The sequence below is a fragment of the Manacus candei genome, unplaced genomic scaffold, assembly GCF_025592945.1.
Source record: "Manacus candei isolate 608988 ecotype Guabito, Panama unplaced genomic scaffold, ASM2559294v1 h1tg000011l, whole genome shotgun sequence".
Lineage (NCBI taxonomy): Eukaryota > Metazoa > Chordata > Aves > Passeriformes > Pipridae > Manacus > Manacus candei.
This window is the reverse complement of record NW_026138059.1, coordinates 12,410,480-12,424,134: the sequence shown is the minus strand read 5'-3', so window position 1 is coordinate 12,424,134 and position 13,655 is coordinate 12,410,480. Positions and strand designations below refer to the sequence as shown.

The window sequence follows — 13,655 nt, the reverse complement described above, 5'->3', positions numbered from 1 at the left end:
ACCTGACTGGTGTAATTTAAGCATGGAGTTCCTCTAATGTGTTTTTTATATATGAAAGTGGTCTCAAACAAACCTAATTTTGCAAAGAAGGTCTAGTTCAGTGACACTGTTGTACTTGTATGTTGTTTACAGTTACTTACAGATGCCAACTAATGATCTATAGCTAAATCATACAATAAATTTCAAGGGCAAGATTTTTTTTTAAAGGCATGGATTGTGTTATCCATCCAAATTAAGAAAAAAAAAAATCAAAGCATTTTTGGTGGGGTTTTTGTGTTTATTTATTTGGGGAGTTTTGTGATCTGTTTCAATGTCCAAGAAGCTCTTTCAGGCTGAAATTTGAGCAAAAGCTGATTTTCTGTGGGGGTTGTCCTATGCATACTCAATAACATATTCCTATTGCAAAATACAGAAATTAACTAGTGATGTAGGCTACCAGTATAGTTTTGAGATAGTAATGGTGTCTTACATCTTACTCATGAAAAATTAATTATTTAAAAAACCTCAACATCTCAGTAGTATCAGCCAGGGCTAACAAACTGTGTTTAGTGATGTTTCAGTAAAGGATCTAAACTCTTTGCTTCAATCCATTTTATCCTCAAAATTAATTAAAATATGGGGAAATTGTATAATCAATACTGTAGTTATAACTTATCCAAAATTCTGTTTTGTGTATAAAAGTAAGATTGCTAATAAGATGGGAAATATAAGGTAGTTTTTCTGAAGCTCTTAAATGGAAGTGTGGTGGTTTTATTTGTTTGTTTGTTTTCCAGTCAGTTAATGTTTATCACATTGAATGTATAAGCTCAATGGTTTTTCTAAAGCAGCACCTGGAGGATAGACAGGATAGTCTAAGCTGTGTCAAATTGTACAAGGTATCTTTGTGAGTCAAGGTCTGGGTATCTACTTCTGGGTGTCCTAAATTTACCTGTCTTCATCATAAAATTAATCCTAATAATTTTTTTTCCCCAGTAGGCACAAACAGATCTTTCTTTCAGTGTTCTCTGTTGGAGAGTGTATAGATGTGTTAACATAGGAGCGTTAAAAAGCTCAAGGACATGTTTGAAATTTTGCAGTGAATGTTTAGAGGTGCATCAGAGTAAAGAGTGAAATGCATTAGCAGTTCAAATGTAGAAACATGATGTTTATCATAATGCTCATTGTACATACTGATTGCTTTATTTTTAAAAGTTATAGTAATTTGTGCCTTGTTATTGCACAGGTTATCTGGATTTCAGCTTCCATCACCTATTGTGAGCACAGGATCTATCCTCACCCTCTGTTTCACCACAGATTTTGCTGTCAGTGCTCAAGGCTTCAAAGCTATCTATGAAGGTAAGAACACTTTTCCTACCAGGTCTTCATTCTACTTGATACACATTGTTAATGTTGAAGTGAGATGTTTCAATTTTGTTTGGGATTTCAATAATCAGTGGATATTGTATTACTTTGGGGTGGTTGTTTTTTTTTTTCATAGCACACTTAAATTTTACAATATAAGTGCCATAATCTTGATTTTTAAATTTCATTTACTCTGATACTTCAATTTCTGCTGTAATTCCTAATTAAATTTGTCAGGCTTCCAAAGCTGGATTCAGAGATGACTACATTTAAATAGTTCTCTTATTATTTCCCAAATTATTTCTTTTGACAACTTCTTTAGGCAATGCCTAACTTCAGGGGTATAATGATAAAAATGAGAAAAGAAATAGATGCTAACTGGTCTTGAAAATTAATCACTAATCTCCTTGTGAAAAATTAGAAGACAACAACAAAAATATAAGTATATATAAACAAAATTTAAAAAATCAGTTGAATCTTACTTTGTGGAAGGTGTTAGACTGCAGTGATGACTCAGTTCTTGGTAAGAATCAGGCCAAGCATTTCATGTGTTCTTGTGTCTACTAAGAACTAAGCTCATTAAACTGGGCTGATGCTTTTTGTACAGCTCGAAGTATTAAGAAATGGTTTTAAGAGATCTGCAACCTTTGGCAAAGTCAACGGATACAGTTATTAAGTCAGTTGCTTGTTGGATAATGAGGGTCTTCAGAATATTACTGCAGGATTTCTTTCAAACCGAGTATGTAGTGGTGTTTTGAATTTTTGTGTCTTTGGGTTTTTTTAGTAGTCTTTTTTTATTCACAGAAAGTGCAGGGCTTTAAGTACTAAAAGTTGTGGAAGGCTCAGTTTCAGATTACTTCCAAAATACCAAGTCTTTTTGTTTATGGTTTCATAGATATAATCCTAGGTTGAAAGTGTTTATTCTGAAAAAGTTGCCTACAATAATTTAAGTGCCTGAAATACTTTTATTTATGCAGTTGATGTGGAACTGAATCTATAAGGTAGCATGGTTTGATTGTAGCTATTTATTAGGAATAGCATTTACAAGTTTGTAAATCTATTACATTGGTCACCACTCTAAGGAAAGTCACAGTAACTTAGAGACCACAGGTTGCTTCAAATGCTTGGTGAATTTTTGATCATGTTTCTCCTGAAGCTCCTCACAGACCCTTGAAACTTTATCTCCCTTTTTGACAGTGCTGAAGTCCACTCCATATTGATGCATATCTTTCTTTCATATCTGATAAATGTTTTGAAATTATAGCATTTTTTAAAGTATCTTTGGAATTTAATATCCATATTGAGGTGGTTACCTAAGTGTGAAAGACAGAGGCATAGGAGGTGTCATGACTAACAAACTTTTTTGTTTTGAGCTTTTTCTGTTGGGTATCAGTACCTCACAGTATGTCTCTCTGCGGTAGCTATTCCTCCCTTCCTCTGTCCCCCAGAGTTCCTGGGGGGACACCTGGTAAATCAGCTTATCAGTCTTTTTTTTTAACTCAAATAAGGGCTATGCAGAAAGATAGAAAATTTCATTTTAATAGTCTTTATAGGCTTTATTAGGTAAGTTGAAAAAGAACATCAGAAATCATGAACACACCAGGAACTGGTTTTGTTCCCTCAGCAGGAAGTTGCTTTCTATGTACCTGTATCGCTCTCTTCTAGCAGATGTATGCAATAACATATTTCATCCTTTTATGCATTCTGAGCAGTTTGTTTTTCATATTGAAAAAGGCAGTGAAAAAGGCTAAAGGACGTCTCTTGACTGTCAGCTTAGGAACACATGCACAGAGCCACAGGCTGTAATATAATGACACTTCCTGCTGGCCTACTTTCTTGTAAAAACCCCAGCAGGAAGAGCTGTAATTAACATTGACAGAGAGCACCACTCCCTGGTTAAACAACACTGCCCCCTTTCAGATTTAGGGCTGTAAACCTGGCATTTTCAATGAACTTTAAATCGACTTCAAAATATGACATCCAGCTCTCGAAAAATTGGTGAAAGTCACTCAAGTGACAATGTCTCAGTGCATAGACAGGCAGTGTGGACTGAGGGTTCAGGAAGAAATTGCAGCAGTGAGGGGTTAGGCTTTTTTTGTGAAGGCTTGGCTTGATTTCTGCTGTAATAGCCAGTTGAGTTGCCCCATAGTTCAAGAACTCCTGAAACTGTTCCCTAAATCACCTGTTTTAAATAGTGACACCTTCTGGCCCCTGTGTCATATGTGATTTTGTGAATCGGCAGGTTCCTCTAGGACAGAGGAATATACAGACCAGTCAGTATATGTCTTTATAATCGCTCTGCCAGCTAAACATCCCTAAACTAGTGTAAAAGTATCTCCTTATCCCTGGTTTTGACCTGGTTCATTCTTAAGTGGATTGCTGTTCAGTTGAAAGCAAGAGCACTGAAGTACTACTGACTGTTGTCAGCTGAGAGTTTGGGACTCTGTGGGGTCATAATGCAGAGCTTGAGAAATGCAGTTTCAAATATCTTAATTGGAGAGAAGTTTTATTTACATGTCAGCTGGTAAGGACAGTACGCTCAAAAAATAAAATCTGGGGGTCTTTAATGGTGCCTGCAGGAGTGAATTGTAACAGAATTTTTTGTATAGAAGCAGAAAAATCCATCACATTCAGAAGTTAAAGAATTCTAACAGACTGAGAGCAGGAAAGAAAACATAAATGTTTGCATCATTATGTAAAGGTGTGAAAAAAAACATTCTGTAATTGTACTAATTGTCTATGGTAGCAAATGAAGTAAGTCTGAAAAATTCAAATAATGGGACTTATGAAGGGAACTAATTTGTATATACTTTCCATATTCTGGGGGGCTGTTAAAGCAGTTGTTTAGGATTTTTTTTTTTTTTAATTCTTGTGACAGGCCACTTTTTCTTCTGAATAGGAAAATGTCATCTAATTAGGATTCTTCCGTTCCATAAAATGGAAAAAATTAAATTGATTAGTGTCTTTAAAGTTATTTTTTCTATAGAAAGTTGGGGTTTTTTTAAATGTGATCATGTGGGGTAAAAGCTGGCATTTCAACAACGACTCCTATCTCTCAAAAGACTTAATGCTGTGTTAGATTCTGTGCAGTGCTGAGCCTGTGCTTTTCAGAGCAAAGGGGAGGCTGTTGTGAGGTTTCACCCATTTTGTCTCCAGGGTACTCTCTTCAGCTCTCTGGCGAAAGGGGGTAGGGCACTGAACTAGAGAAGAAGGCGTGTGAGCCACGTCAATGCCCACTGAACGGCCTCTGAAGTTACACCCATAGGTGGTATCCCTAACAGAGAGAACACTACATCCCTTTCCTTGGACTGAGATTCTGATCTATGCATTTTGCAGAATATATTCTTCATTTATGACCTCGCTTCCTGTGCACCAATGACATAATTGGATCCTTTGTGTTCTTGCAATATAGCAATAAGTTAAGAGCGGAGCAAATAAAACCGCATTATGGTGCTGTAAACCCTTGCAGATTGTTCGTGCTTATGTGATTTAGCCTGCTGTAACCTATATACCATGTGAATATTAACATTAACTAAATCAGATCTTTGTGGCAGAGAGTTTTAACAAGACACTGATGTAGTTGTGCAGTTACTGATTTCTTGGGCTGAAATGTGAGTTTCTTTACTATGTCATTACTTCACCAGATTTATATGTCCATTTCTGAGATTCTCTAGTATTTTTAACTGATGATACTTTCATCTTTCTCAGTGATTATATCAGCACTCTAAATTCTAGAACTGATGGGAGCTTGAATTATTAATTTCTGGAAAAAAAATGCTGTGGAATTTTCAAACACATGGCTATATGAGTGAAAACAACTATGAAATTCAGTAGTAAGTTCAGTTCATAGCATTTGTCAACTTAATCTGCTAAATGATTTATTGACCATTACCATCACTGGGTATATAAATATAAGTTTCAAGCAATGGAATTAGTGACTTAGGGGATAGAATATCTTTCTGTAATTTTTATAATTGCAGTGGTTTATATCATAGAAAATATATTTAGCCTTTGCAGGGCCTCCACATGGAGAATAACAAACTACTTGGACTTGTACGATTTTGCTTGATTCCCTGTTAAAATCAGTTTAATTCTTGCTTTCTATAATGAGGTTAACAAACCATTTTTTAAAAAGATGCTTTGAGGACTACGTAAAGAATTTAAAAAATCAGCATTACTTTATCACTGTAGAAGTTTTCTTTGGAAAGTCAGAAGTATTTCTCCCGTACAGAACACTTGCATATATTTGGCAAGAGACAAATACTCTTTAAATTACACCAGTATCTGAACTGTTATGCGTGTGTATAATTAATTTGAGTAATGCATGTTAGAAGTGTTATATGATCTTTCTTCTATCAAAGTAGCATGGCCTGCCATTCAGGGACTCATGAAAAAATAGTGAATGTAGAAAACTCAATTCATGGTACATTCCTGATTATCAATGTAAAATGAAACATCACGGGCGTCAGCTTACATTTTGATATACTAAAGTCTGCTACTAAATATTAAACTGCCCTCTAAAGTTAACAATCCTTGAAGTTAACAATCCTTGATTCATTTTAAGCTATCTCATTTTTTTCTCTGTAGTTTTTATGTGTGTGGATGTTTTGTTGGTTTTTTTTTCTAATCATATTTTGTATTATAGAATTGCTAGATGATGTTTAAATAGCAAACCAGATGTACTGGACTTGATGTTAGTACCTTTCCTTGACCTCTGTTCTACAGCAGCAGGTTTTCTTTGCCAAAGGAAGAGTTCTTGAACATCCCTCTATCCTCTGCCCTCCAGCCACACTTCCTTTTTTCTTTTGTTCTTTGATTTCTCAAAGCTTTCCACTCACATCCAGCATTAACATTTATACTGTCAGTCACCTCATCCTGCCTGATGCATCTTCCCTGAAGCTTCTTTTTAAATCCCTTTCAGCATCAACAGCAGAAAGCAGTGATACACTTCCACAGTGTAGTCTTTGAAGAAATTTTCTTTTTTCCCCCTCCTGCTGCTGTTGTTCTTCCTGAGTATCTGTTATTTGGTGTGGTTTCCTTTTTTTATATTGTTTTATGGTTCAATACTTTCAGCTATTTAAAACAAACAAAAAAAATGAAACATTTCCCCAACAAACTTGAAAACATTAATCTCTTGTATAAGTTTACCACGGTAATTTTCCTGAGACCGTGATTTTTCCAGTCAACATGGATCCAGTCAAGATAACAGACCTCTGGACTCAAGCTAATGTTTCTTGGTTTGTGGTTTTTTTCCCATCCCTGAAGTACCAAAGTACCTTACCTGCACTCTTTTAAGAGTAAAAATTTGTTTGTGCTGGATCAGCACTTGAACACTGCTTCCTACATGCTGTTCATGAGTCTAGTTAATGACTGTGTAGTTCTACCAACAAATTGCAATACTACGGTGAGAGTAGTTACTCTCTGGGAATGGATGTGTGCAAAACAAACTGAATAATCTGAGGAAAATATTTCAAGTTTGCAATAGGAAGCTAAATTGGCAAGGAAATATTGACTTTATGCAACTTGTATTCATAATGATCCCCTACTATTCAGTGTGAGATGAGTAGTCTACTGAATCTTCAGCCAGTTAATCTCTATGGTTTAGTCATAGGTGCTCTTTTATCTATTAGATAGTATTTAATTTTCATAGAATCACAGAATGGTTTGAATTGGAAGCAGCCTTAAGGGCTATCCAGCTCCAAATGCCCCCACTGCCATGGGCAGGGAACTTTCCACCAGAAGATTCAATCACTGGAACAGTTTTGATTGGAAAAACTTTGATTGTTCCAGTGATCTGAAACTGTGAATATGACTTGTGAACATTAGTGGATTAGTATATTCAGCTCTGAAAAGGTCCAAAAGGTTATAAAGAATATCTGATGATGAAATTGAAAACTATGCATTTTGTGCTATATTCTGTTGCATGGGTTTTAGGAAGGATTCAGTTTATTGCTCATGAACCTATAACTATTCTCTGTTTTGCTGTGATTTTTGGAGAAAGAAGCAGTGCAAATTTTATCAGTTTCATCCTTTTAAACTGCCTTTTTCTTAACTTTTTTTTGGTAAGAAAACTTAACTAACATTAATGTTATAGGGAGTGCTGGTATTCTGGTGCATTGACAGCTTCATCTGTTAATAGACTAATATACTTCTTTTTCTATTTTTAGTACAATACTTCTTGCTTGGTGAATGTGTGTTTTAAGGTTGCTTAAAAAATCATTGGCAAAGGTATCAGGAAAAAACAGATTTAATATAAAAGCAACAGCAGGACAAAGTTCGTGGGCAGGGTTCACTCTATTACTTACTTGTACTACTTGAGAGTTTGCTATCTCTGAGAGCCGTCCCAGCTCAGAGGGAGATGCTGGTTGCAGTCCACTGCAGTCTAGGAGAGCTCAGGGGATCTCATTCTGGACCACTATTTATAGGGCTGCAAGAGTGGGCTTTAGTCCTAATAATCTTTCATCCCGGCTGCACTTCGGTTTGGCAACTTTGTTTGAAAATTTGAGAAAAAAAATATTATTCCACTTTGGTGTTTACTTAGGAAAAAAGTTTCCAAGGCTGTTCGTTAAGAAGTGATGAGCTTGTTAGGCAACACTAATTCCTAGGAACAGACAGTGTTTCTGACAAGCTCAAAAGGAGCTTAACCCAGGTGCAGGTAAGGCTGAGGCCTGATGAGTATTTCTCAGACCCTAGTGTGGCCAGGGGGAGGGGTGGGATGCACCATCACGCAGTTTTGGTTGTCTGTTCTTTTCAAGCTGAGATGTTTGTTAAACCTTTTAGCAATGTTATGTGTAGCAATGAAGTAAACCAAAAGCTTTATAGAGTGGAAGCACAGACTGAAATGGGACCTTTTAAGGCTGAGATTTGTAGTTGCACCTCTTTGGAATGGCAGTAATTGTTTCCTGACAAAGGTATAAATTTCCTTTGTCAACTGCAGTCCTTAAAAAGAAAAAAAAACTTTTCATTTCTTTAGCAAATTTTCTTTAAAATAACATTTTTTTTTGAATGATACAATCTAAATGACTGTTAATGATGCTATACAGGAAAGAAATCACAATGCAGTTTAAAAAAAACCCCATGATATTTCATGTGTCAGAACATGCTATAAAGAGTAGCAAAATCTCAGGGCAGAAGAGGTCTGGCAGTACTGTGAGACTATTCTGTAAATGTCTGATAGTAAATCTAGAATATCAGTGACGTACAGATCAAAAAAGTTTAACAATAACAGCTAAATAAACTTATTTTTAATCCTACATGTATTCAGAAAACTTATGACAAACATAATGGTGGTTTTGTGGCTATAGATAGGTAATCTACTTTTGCTCTGAAGTGTATGAATGAATCTTCATCAGTTAAAAAAGAAACGAAATTCCTTTTGTTTAAATGCTCTATTTCAGCAATATTCAAAGGACCAAGAGTCAGAAATCAGGAAAGCTTTTTTCTTAAACTATCCAAAGGCAGAAATTTCCTAATTAGAATTTTCATAATTAGAAATTCTTTCCTAGGGAAAAAAGGCATTGTACTGAAAGTTGTGATGGAATACCCCTTACTTGAATTGTCAGAAAAGTAAAATTAAATGCTGAAGGTCTCATTATGAGCCCATGAATTTTGCATCTAAAGAAAAAATAATTTTGAAGAGCTTTGACCATTATGTTAGTCAAATTATAAACTATGTCAGCTGTGTTCTGCTTTCCAGCTTACATCCTAGCTAGGTCATTCCAGCACAATCCTTAATGGAAAGACATCCTTCATGTGGCTAGTAGCCCTTAGAAAAGGAATTACATGTCTTAAGATAAGTTCATGGAACTGTCTTTTTGACTGCCTGTGATTCTGGGAGGGATTATTTTATGCCTTCTAGTGACTTATTGATCCATATAAGAACTACTGTGGTCTCTGTCCTTGGTGCACAAATCAGTCACAAACAGTGTCAAGGGTTAATAACTTGTAATCATTTCGTGGACTAACAACCTCCCTCCGCAAAATTCTCCTGCTGCTCTTTGAGATCACAAACCCAACAGGAGAATGTTTTGGTAAAAGTAGGTTTCCTAGGGGAAAGAATGCAGGAGTTAGTCCACTCTGCTACTATGTGGTGCCAGTTCTAAACCAGAACAGCATGTAAAACTATAATGTGGTTGTAGAAGTGGAAAGTTAGTGTTGTAATAGGACTGTTTCTCTTTCTTCGTAGCCTAAATAACTTAATACAGTGATTTTATGTCTCTGCTGTTGAGTATTAAAATACTGGAGAATCTAATCTATATCCTAGAAGATCATCATCCCAACTGTGCTGATATTAATATCCTATTTCATGATCTTTCTTATCTGCCTTCATTGCTGTGTGTTTGTATGGGTGCTATTAACACTGCAAGAGTATTTTGAAATGTCAAGATTCTCTAAGTGCAGTCAGTGATTCAGACTGATCTGAATCAGTATTAACATTATTGTTGTGGTTTAATCCCAGTAGGCAGCTAAGCACCACACCACTACTTGCTCACTGGCCCCCAAAATGGGATGGGAGAGAGAATAGGAAGGGCAAAAGTGAGAACACTTGTGGGTTGAGATAAAGATAGTTCAATAGTTAAAGCAAAAGCTGCACATGCAAACAAAGCAGCATAAGGATTTAATTCGCTTTTTCCCATGGGCAGACAGATGTTCAGCTGTCTCCATGAAAGGAGAGCTCCATCACACATAATGGTTACTGGGGAAGACAAAGGCCATCACTCCAAATATCTCTGAGCTATGGCAGCCCTAGCCAAACTCCACTCCTGACCATTTTATTGCTGAGTATAACATCCTATGGTATAGAATATACCTTTGGTCCGTTGGGGTCAGCTGCCCCAGTTTTGTTCCCTCCCAACTCCTTGTGCACTCCCAGCCTGCTTGTTGACAGGACAGAAAAGGCTTTGACACTATGTAGGCTCTGCTCAGCAATTCCTGAAAAACAGTGTTATCAACACTGTTTTCATCACAAATCCAGAATATATCCCCATACTAGGTACTATGAAGAAGTTTAATTCCGTCACAGCTGGAACCAGTACAGATGTGTAGCACGATATAAAAATCTTGCAAGCCAATAGATAGCTTGTAGATAGCTTTAAAAAAAAAAAAAAAAAACCAAAAAAAACAAAACAAACAACAACAAACCAAAATAACCAAAACCAAGCGAAATCCCACTTACTAAATAGAAAAAGATTAACTTTTCTTCATTGTTCAAAATGTTCCAGTTCTTCTACCTGGACTTCAATTTTTTTAAGTTAAAATAAATTCTCTTGGTGCAGCAAAAGTTTGAGGAAAAAAACAAGGTCAAAATTTCAGCAATTCTGAAATTGTGTTAGATCTTTTTTCCCTTTTTTTTAAATTCATCTGCATGAGGAATTTATGGAACACAACTCCAAGTGCTTTTCTGAAACAAGACATGCAATGTGACTCAATAGAGTTGACATTTTTGTTTATTCCATTTTACAGCCAACTGGGATTTGGGGGAATAACTTTGTTTGTTCATAGCCTTACAGATTTGCTGAAGTTACAATTTTAGCTAAGTAACCTGTGTCCTTCCCTGCCCCCACTCTAAATTTATTACAAACAGCAACTGATGCTGAATATCAAGATGCATGTAGTTAAAAAAGGAGTCTATTTTCCATTCAAACCTCCTTTTACCTGAACTTCATTTCTGGAATTAGTATATTCCTCTTTACCAGTGTGGAAATTAAAATATTGCCAGTGTCTTGTGCATGTTGTCAAATTAGTTAGGGGAGATTTTTGATGCATTTATCCCCAGGTTTCTATTTGTTTGAAGAGTTAAATTCTACTTCCTTTTCTAGTTATTGGATATATTCAGTAGTGTTAACTTACCTTCAGAAGGGTCTCAGATGAAATGTAGCTGACACTTACTTAGATTTTAATGAATCTGACTATGACTTGCTTCATTTCTGGTCTTATTTGTAAAGCAAGTTATTTTTTCCTTTGGCCGGTACAAATCAGGGAAATTTGTATTGGACTTTTCAACTCTCAGATGACAAAAGTGCATTTTCAGACATGCTGGTTCTGCTTTGTAGTAGTTTTTGTATTGCTTATATGTTTTGGTTATCTATTGTCCTTAATTTAAGGTAGTATCTCTTTTTATTATGAAAACTGTATTTCTGCGTTTACAAAAAAGTCTCTGCAGCTTACTAAAAGTTACTGTTGATAACTGCTTTGTATTTATTACAAATCTGCTTGCAATGGCAAAAATGACTTTGGGCTTTTATGTCTTTTCTTGTAAAAATAGAAGAAAATAGAAAAAATTTCTATTTCATCTGGAATCATTGTTTGCAGATTTTTGTTTCTTTAAACTGGTGAAAGGTGTAGTTCTGATCCAGGGTTGATTCAATATTTCTGGAATAAAACCTGTGGGTTATTGGGATAGAAAATAGAAAGTTGGATATGCTATGTTACTGTAGCCGGCAGCTGTTTTCCTGATTAATTAAAGGTTGCATAATTTGCTGTGTTAGATGGATAGTTAGCATATAAATATAGTCACATACCTTGCTTTTCATCTTCTGTTGTTGAACTAAACCATTAATAATTGTACTTTGAATTACTTTGTTATTCATATCCTTCCCATATACTGGAGGTTTCATTTGCATAACTTTTCATGTTTTTCTTCTACAGTTGGGACAATAAGGCAGATATATGAAAGTTTGCAACAAAATATTAGACAAGCATGTCTAAATTTTAACTAAGACATTGATCTTGCTTAGTAAGGAATCAAGTAGCTTGTTAAGTCACTCACCTGTTTAATTGCAAAGAAAGGGAGTAGGTTGATTGTAGTACACATAATGTTGACACTGCATTTTAACTGAAACTTTTGAGAACTGTTCAAATCTCTCACATAATCTTCACCTTGTGTATTTTAGAATTCCATGTTTTTGACAATGCTATTGGACCGCTGTGTATTGCCTATCTAAATACTATTTATTCACCCAAGTAATCTCATTAACTTCATTAGGTATGTGTGTTGCTATGAGTCTGTAAAAACCACTATGAGTACTTGCTAACTCTGTATTTTGTATTTGCATCCTTTAACACTTTGAAATCTTTCATCTTGTATATGCTGCAAGACTTCGTAGAATATTTACTGAATTATTCATGCATGATGTACTTTCAAGAAATCTTGCCTTAAGGTTCTTTGAAGCTGGTTTGTTAGATTGACCTGAAAAGGGCCATAGGAGGAATGGAAGGTCACACAATCTCCTTGACTTTATTAGATCTGTGCCTTTCTTACACTTGCTTAACAAGACAAGGCACATGTGTGGTGTCAGTGAACTGTAAACCTGAAGTAACAAGAATTTTAAAACAGCAGTTTTCGATGCACAAAATCTTATTTATGGGGAAAGAGGCAGAACGTTCTCTGTGTGTGTATTATGTAAGCCTGGAATTGTTAATCAGGCTTGAAGTCTAATCATTATTAGTCCAGATTAAATTTTTACAGAAAAGGAAAAAAAGAATAAGAATGCAGTTAAAATAGTTGCACACCCACTTCTTGGTTCCTACTATTTTTCCTAGTATTATGCTTGTCTTTCCCCTGCTTTTCTGGGTGCAGTAGTTGATCTTTTCTTCTTCCTCACTTTAGGATGCTCTTGAGGTTACTCTTACTTAAGACAATTTTATATGTTTGCTCTTTCTTCCATAGTCTGCAGTTCTGTATCTTATCCATATTTACTTAATATGGTGTCCCATGCATGTTAGCTACTCCTACTTTGTCTAGGTCTACATTTCTGTAGTTGGCTATGGGTGAGTTGTTCATAACTGTGAGTTCTCTAGTGCCAAGCTTTTGGCTCATCACTTATTGTTCCTATGCATGTATTTCCCTGGATCACATCCTGTATCGCTGCTTCTCAAAGTCTCAAACCAGGCCCATGTTTCTTTTAACTGTGTCATTGTGCCAACTGAAAAATATTTCATTCTGCAAAGAGTAACTCTTTGCTACAGCTATCCGTATAAAATTATGATTGTACCACCATAAAAAAGGAAAACCAAGGAAACCAAATTAGCCTTAGATAGCCTATCAGTTAGAGAAATTTCTATCACAACTAAATCAAGCAAAGCAAAGCTGCAGGCAAGTTTGGAGAACTTCATGCAGAGTGAGCCTAACTGTTGCAAGCCTTGGTCCTGAGGCCTTGCAAACCCCTTACAGAGCTTATGGTCTGTTACTGAGGATGGCAGTACCAGATTACAGGGCTTCACCATTGCAAAACATGGCATACATAAAAGTTACTTCTCCTGATACAACTTTAGTTTCCAAAATTGCCTGGTTTGATCAAAGCTTCCATTAGAAC

At 35.8% G+C, this 13,655-nt stretch overlaps 1 protein-coding gene across 4 annotated transcripts in view; it reads left to right on the top strand.

Moving 5' to 3' along the window:
- Window positions 1-13,655, top strand: part of CSMD1 (CUB and Sushi multiple domains 1) — a 1,077,494-nt gene that overhangs the window by 329,746 nt on the left and 734,093 nt on the right. For all 4 annotated transcript variants that reach the window (XM_051778075.1, XM_051778073.1, XM_051778072.1 and 1 more), the window contains one exon: window positions 1,223-1,335. In XM_051778075.1, the coding sequence (XP_051634035.1) occupies window positions 1,223-1,335 (113 nt within the window). The remainder of the gene's footprint in view (window positions 1-1,222; window positions 1,336-13,655) is intronic.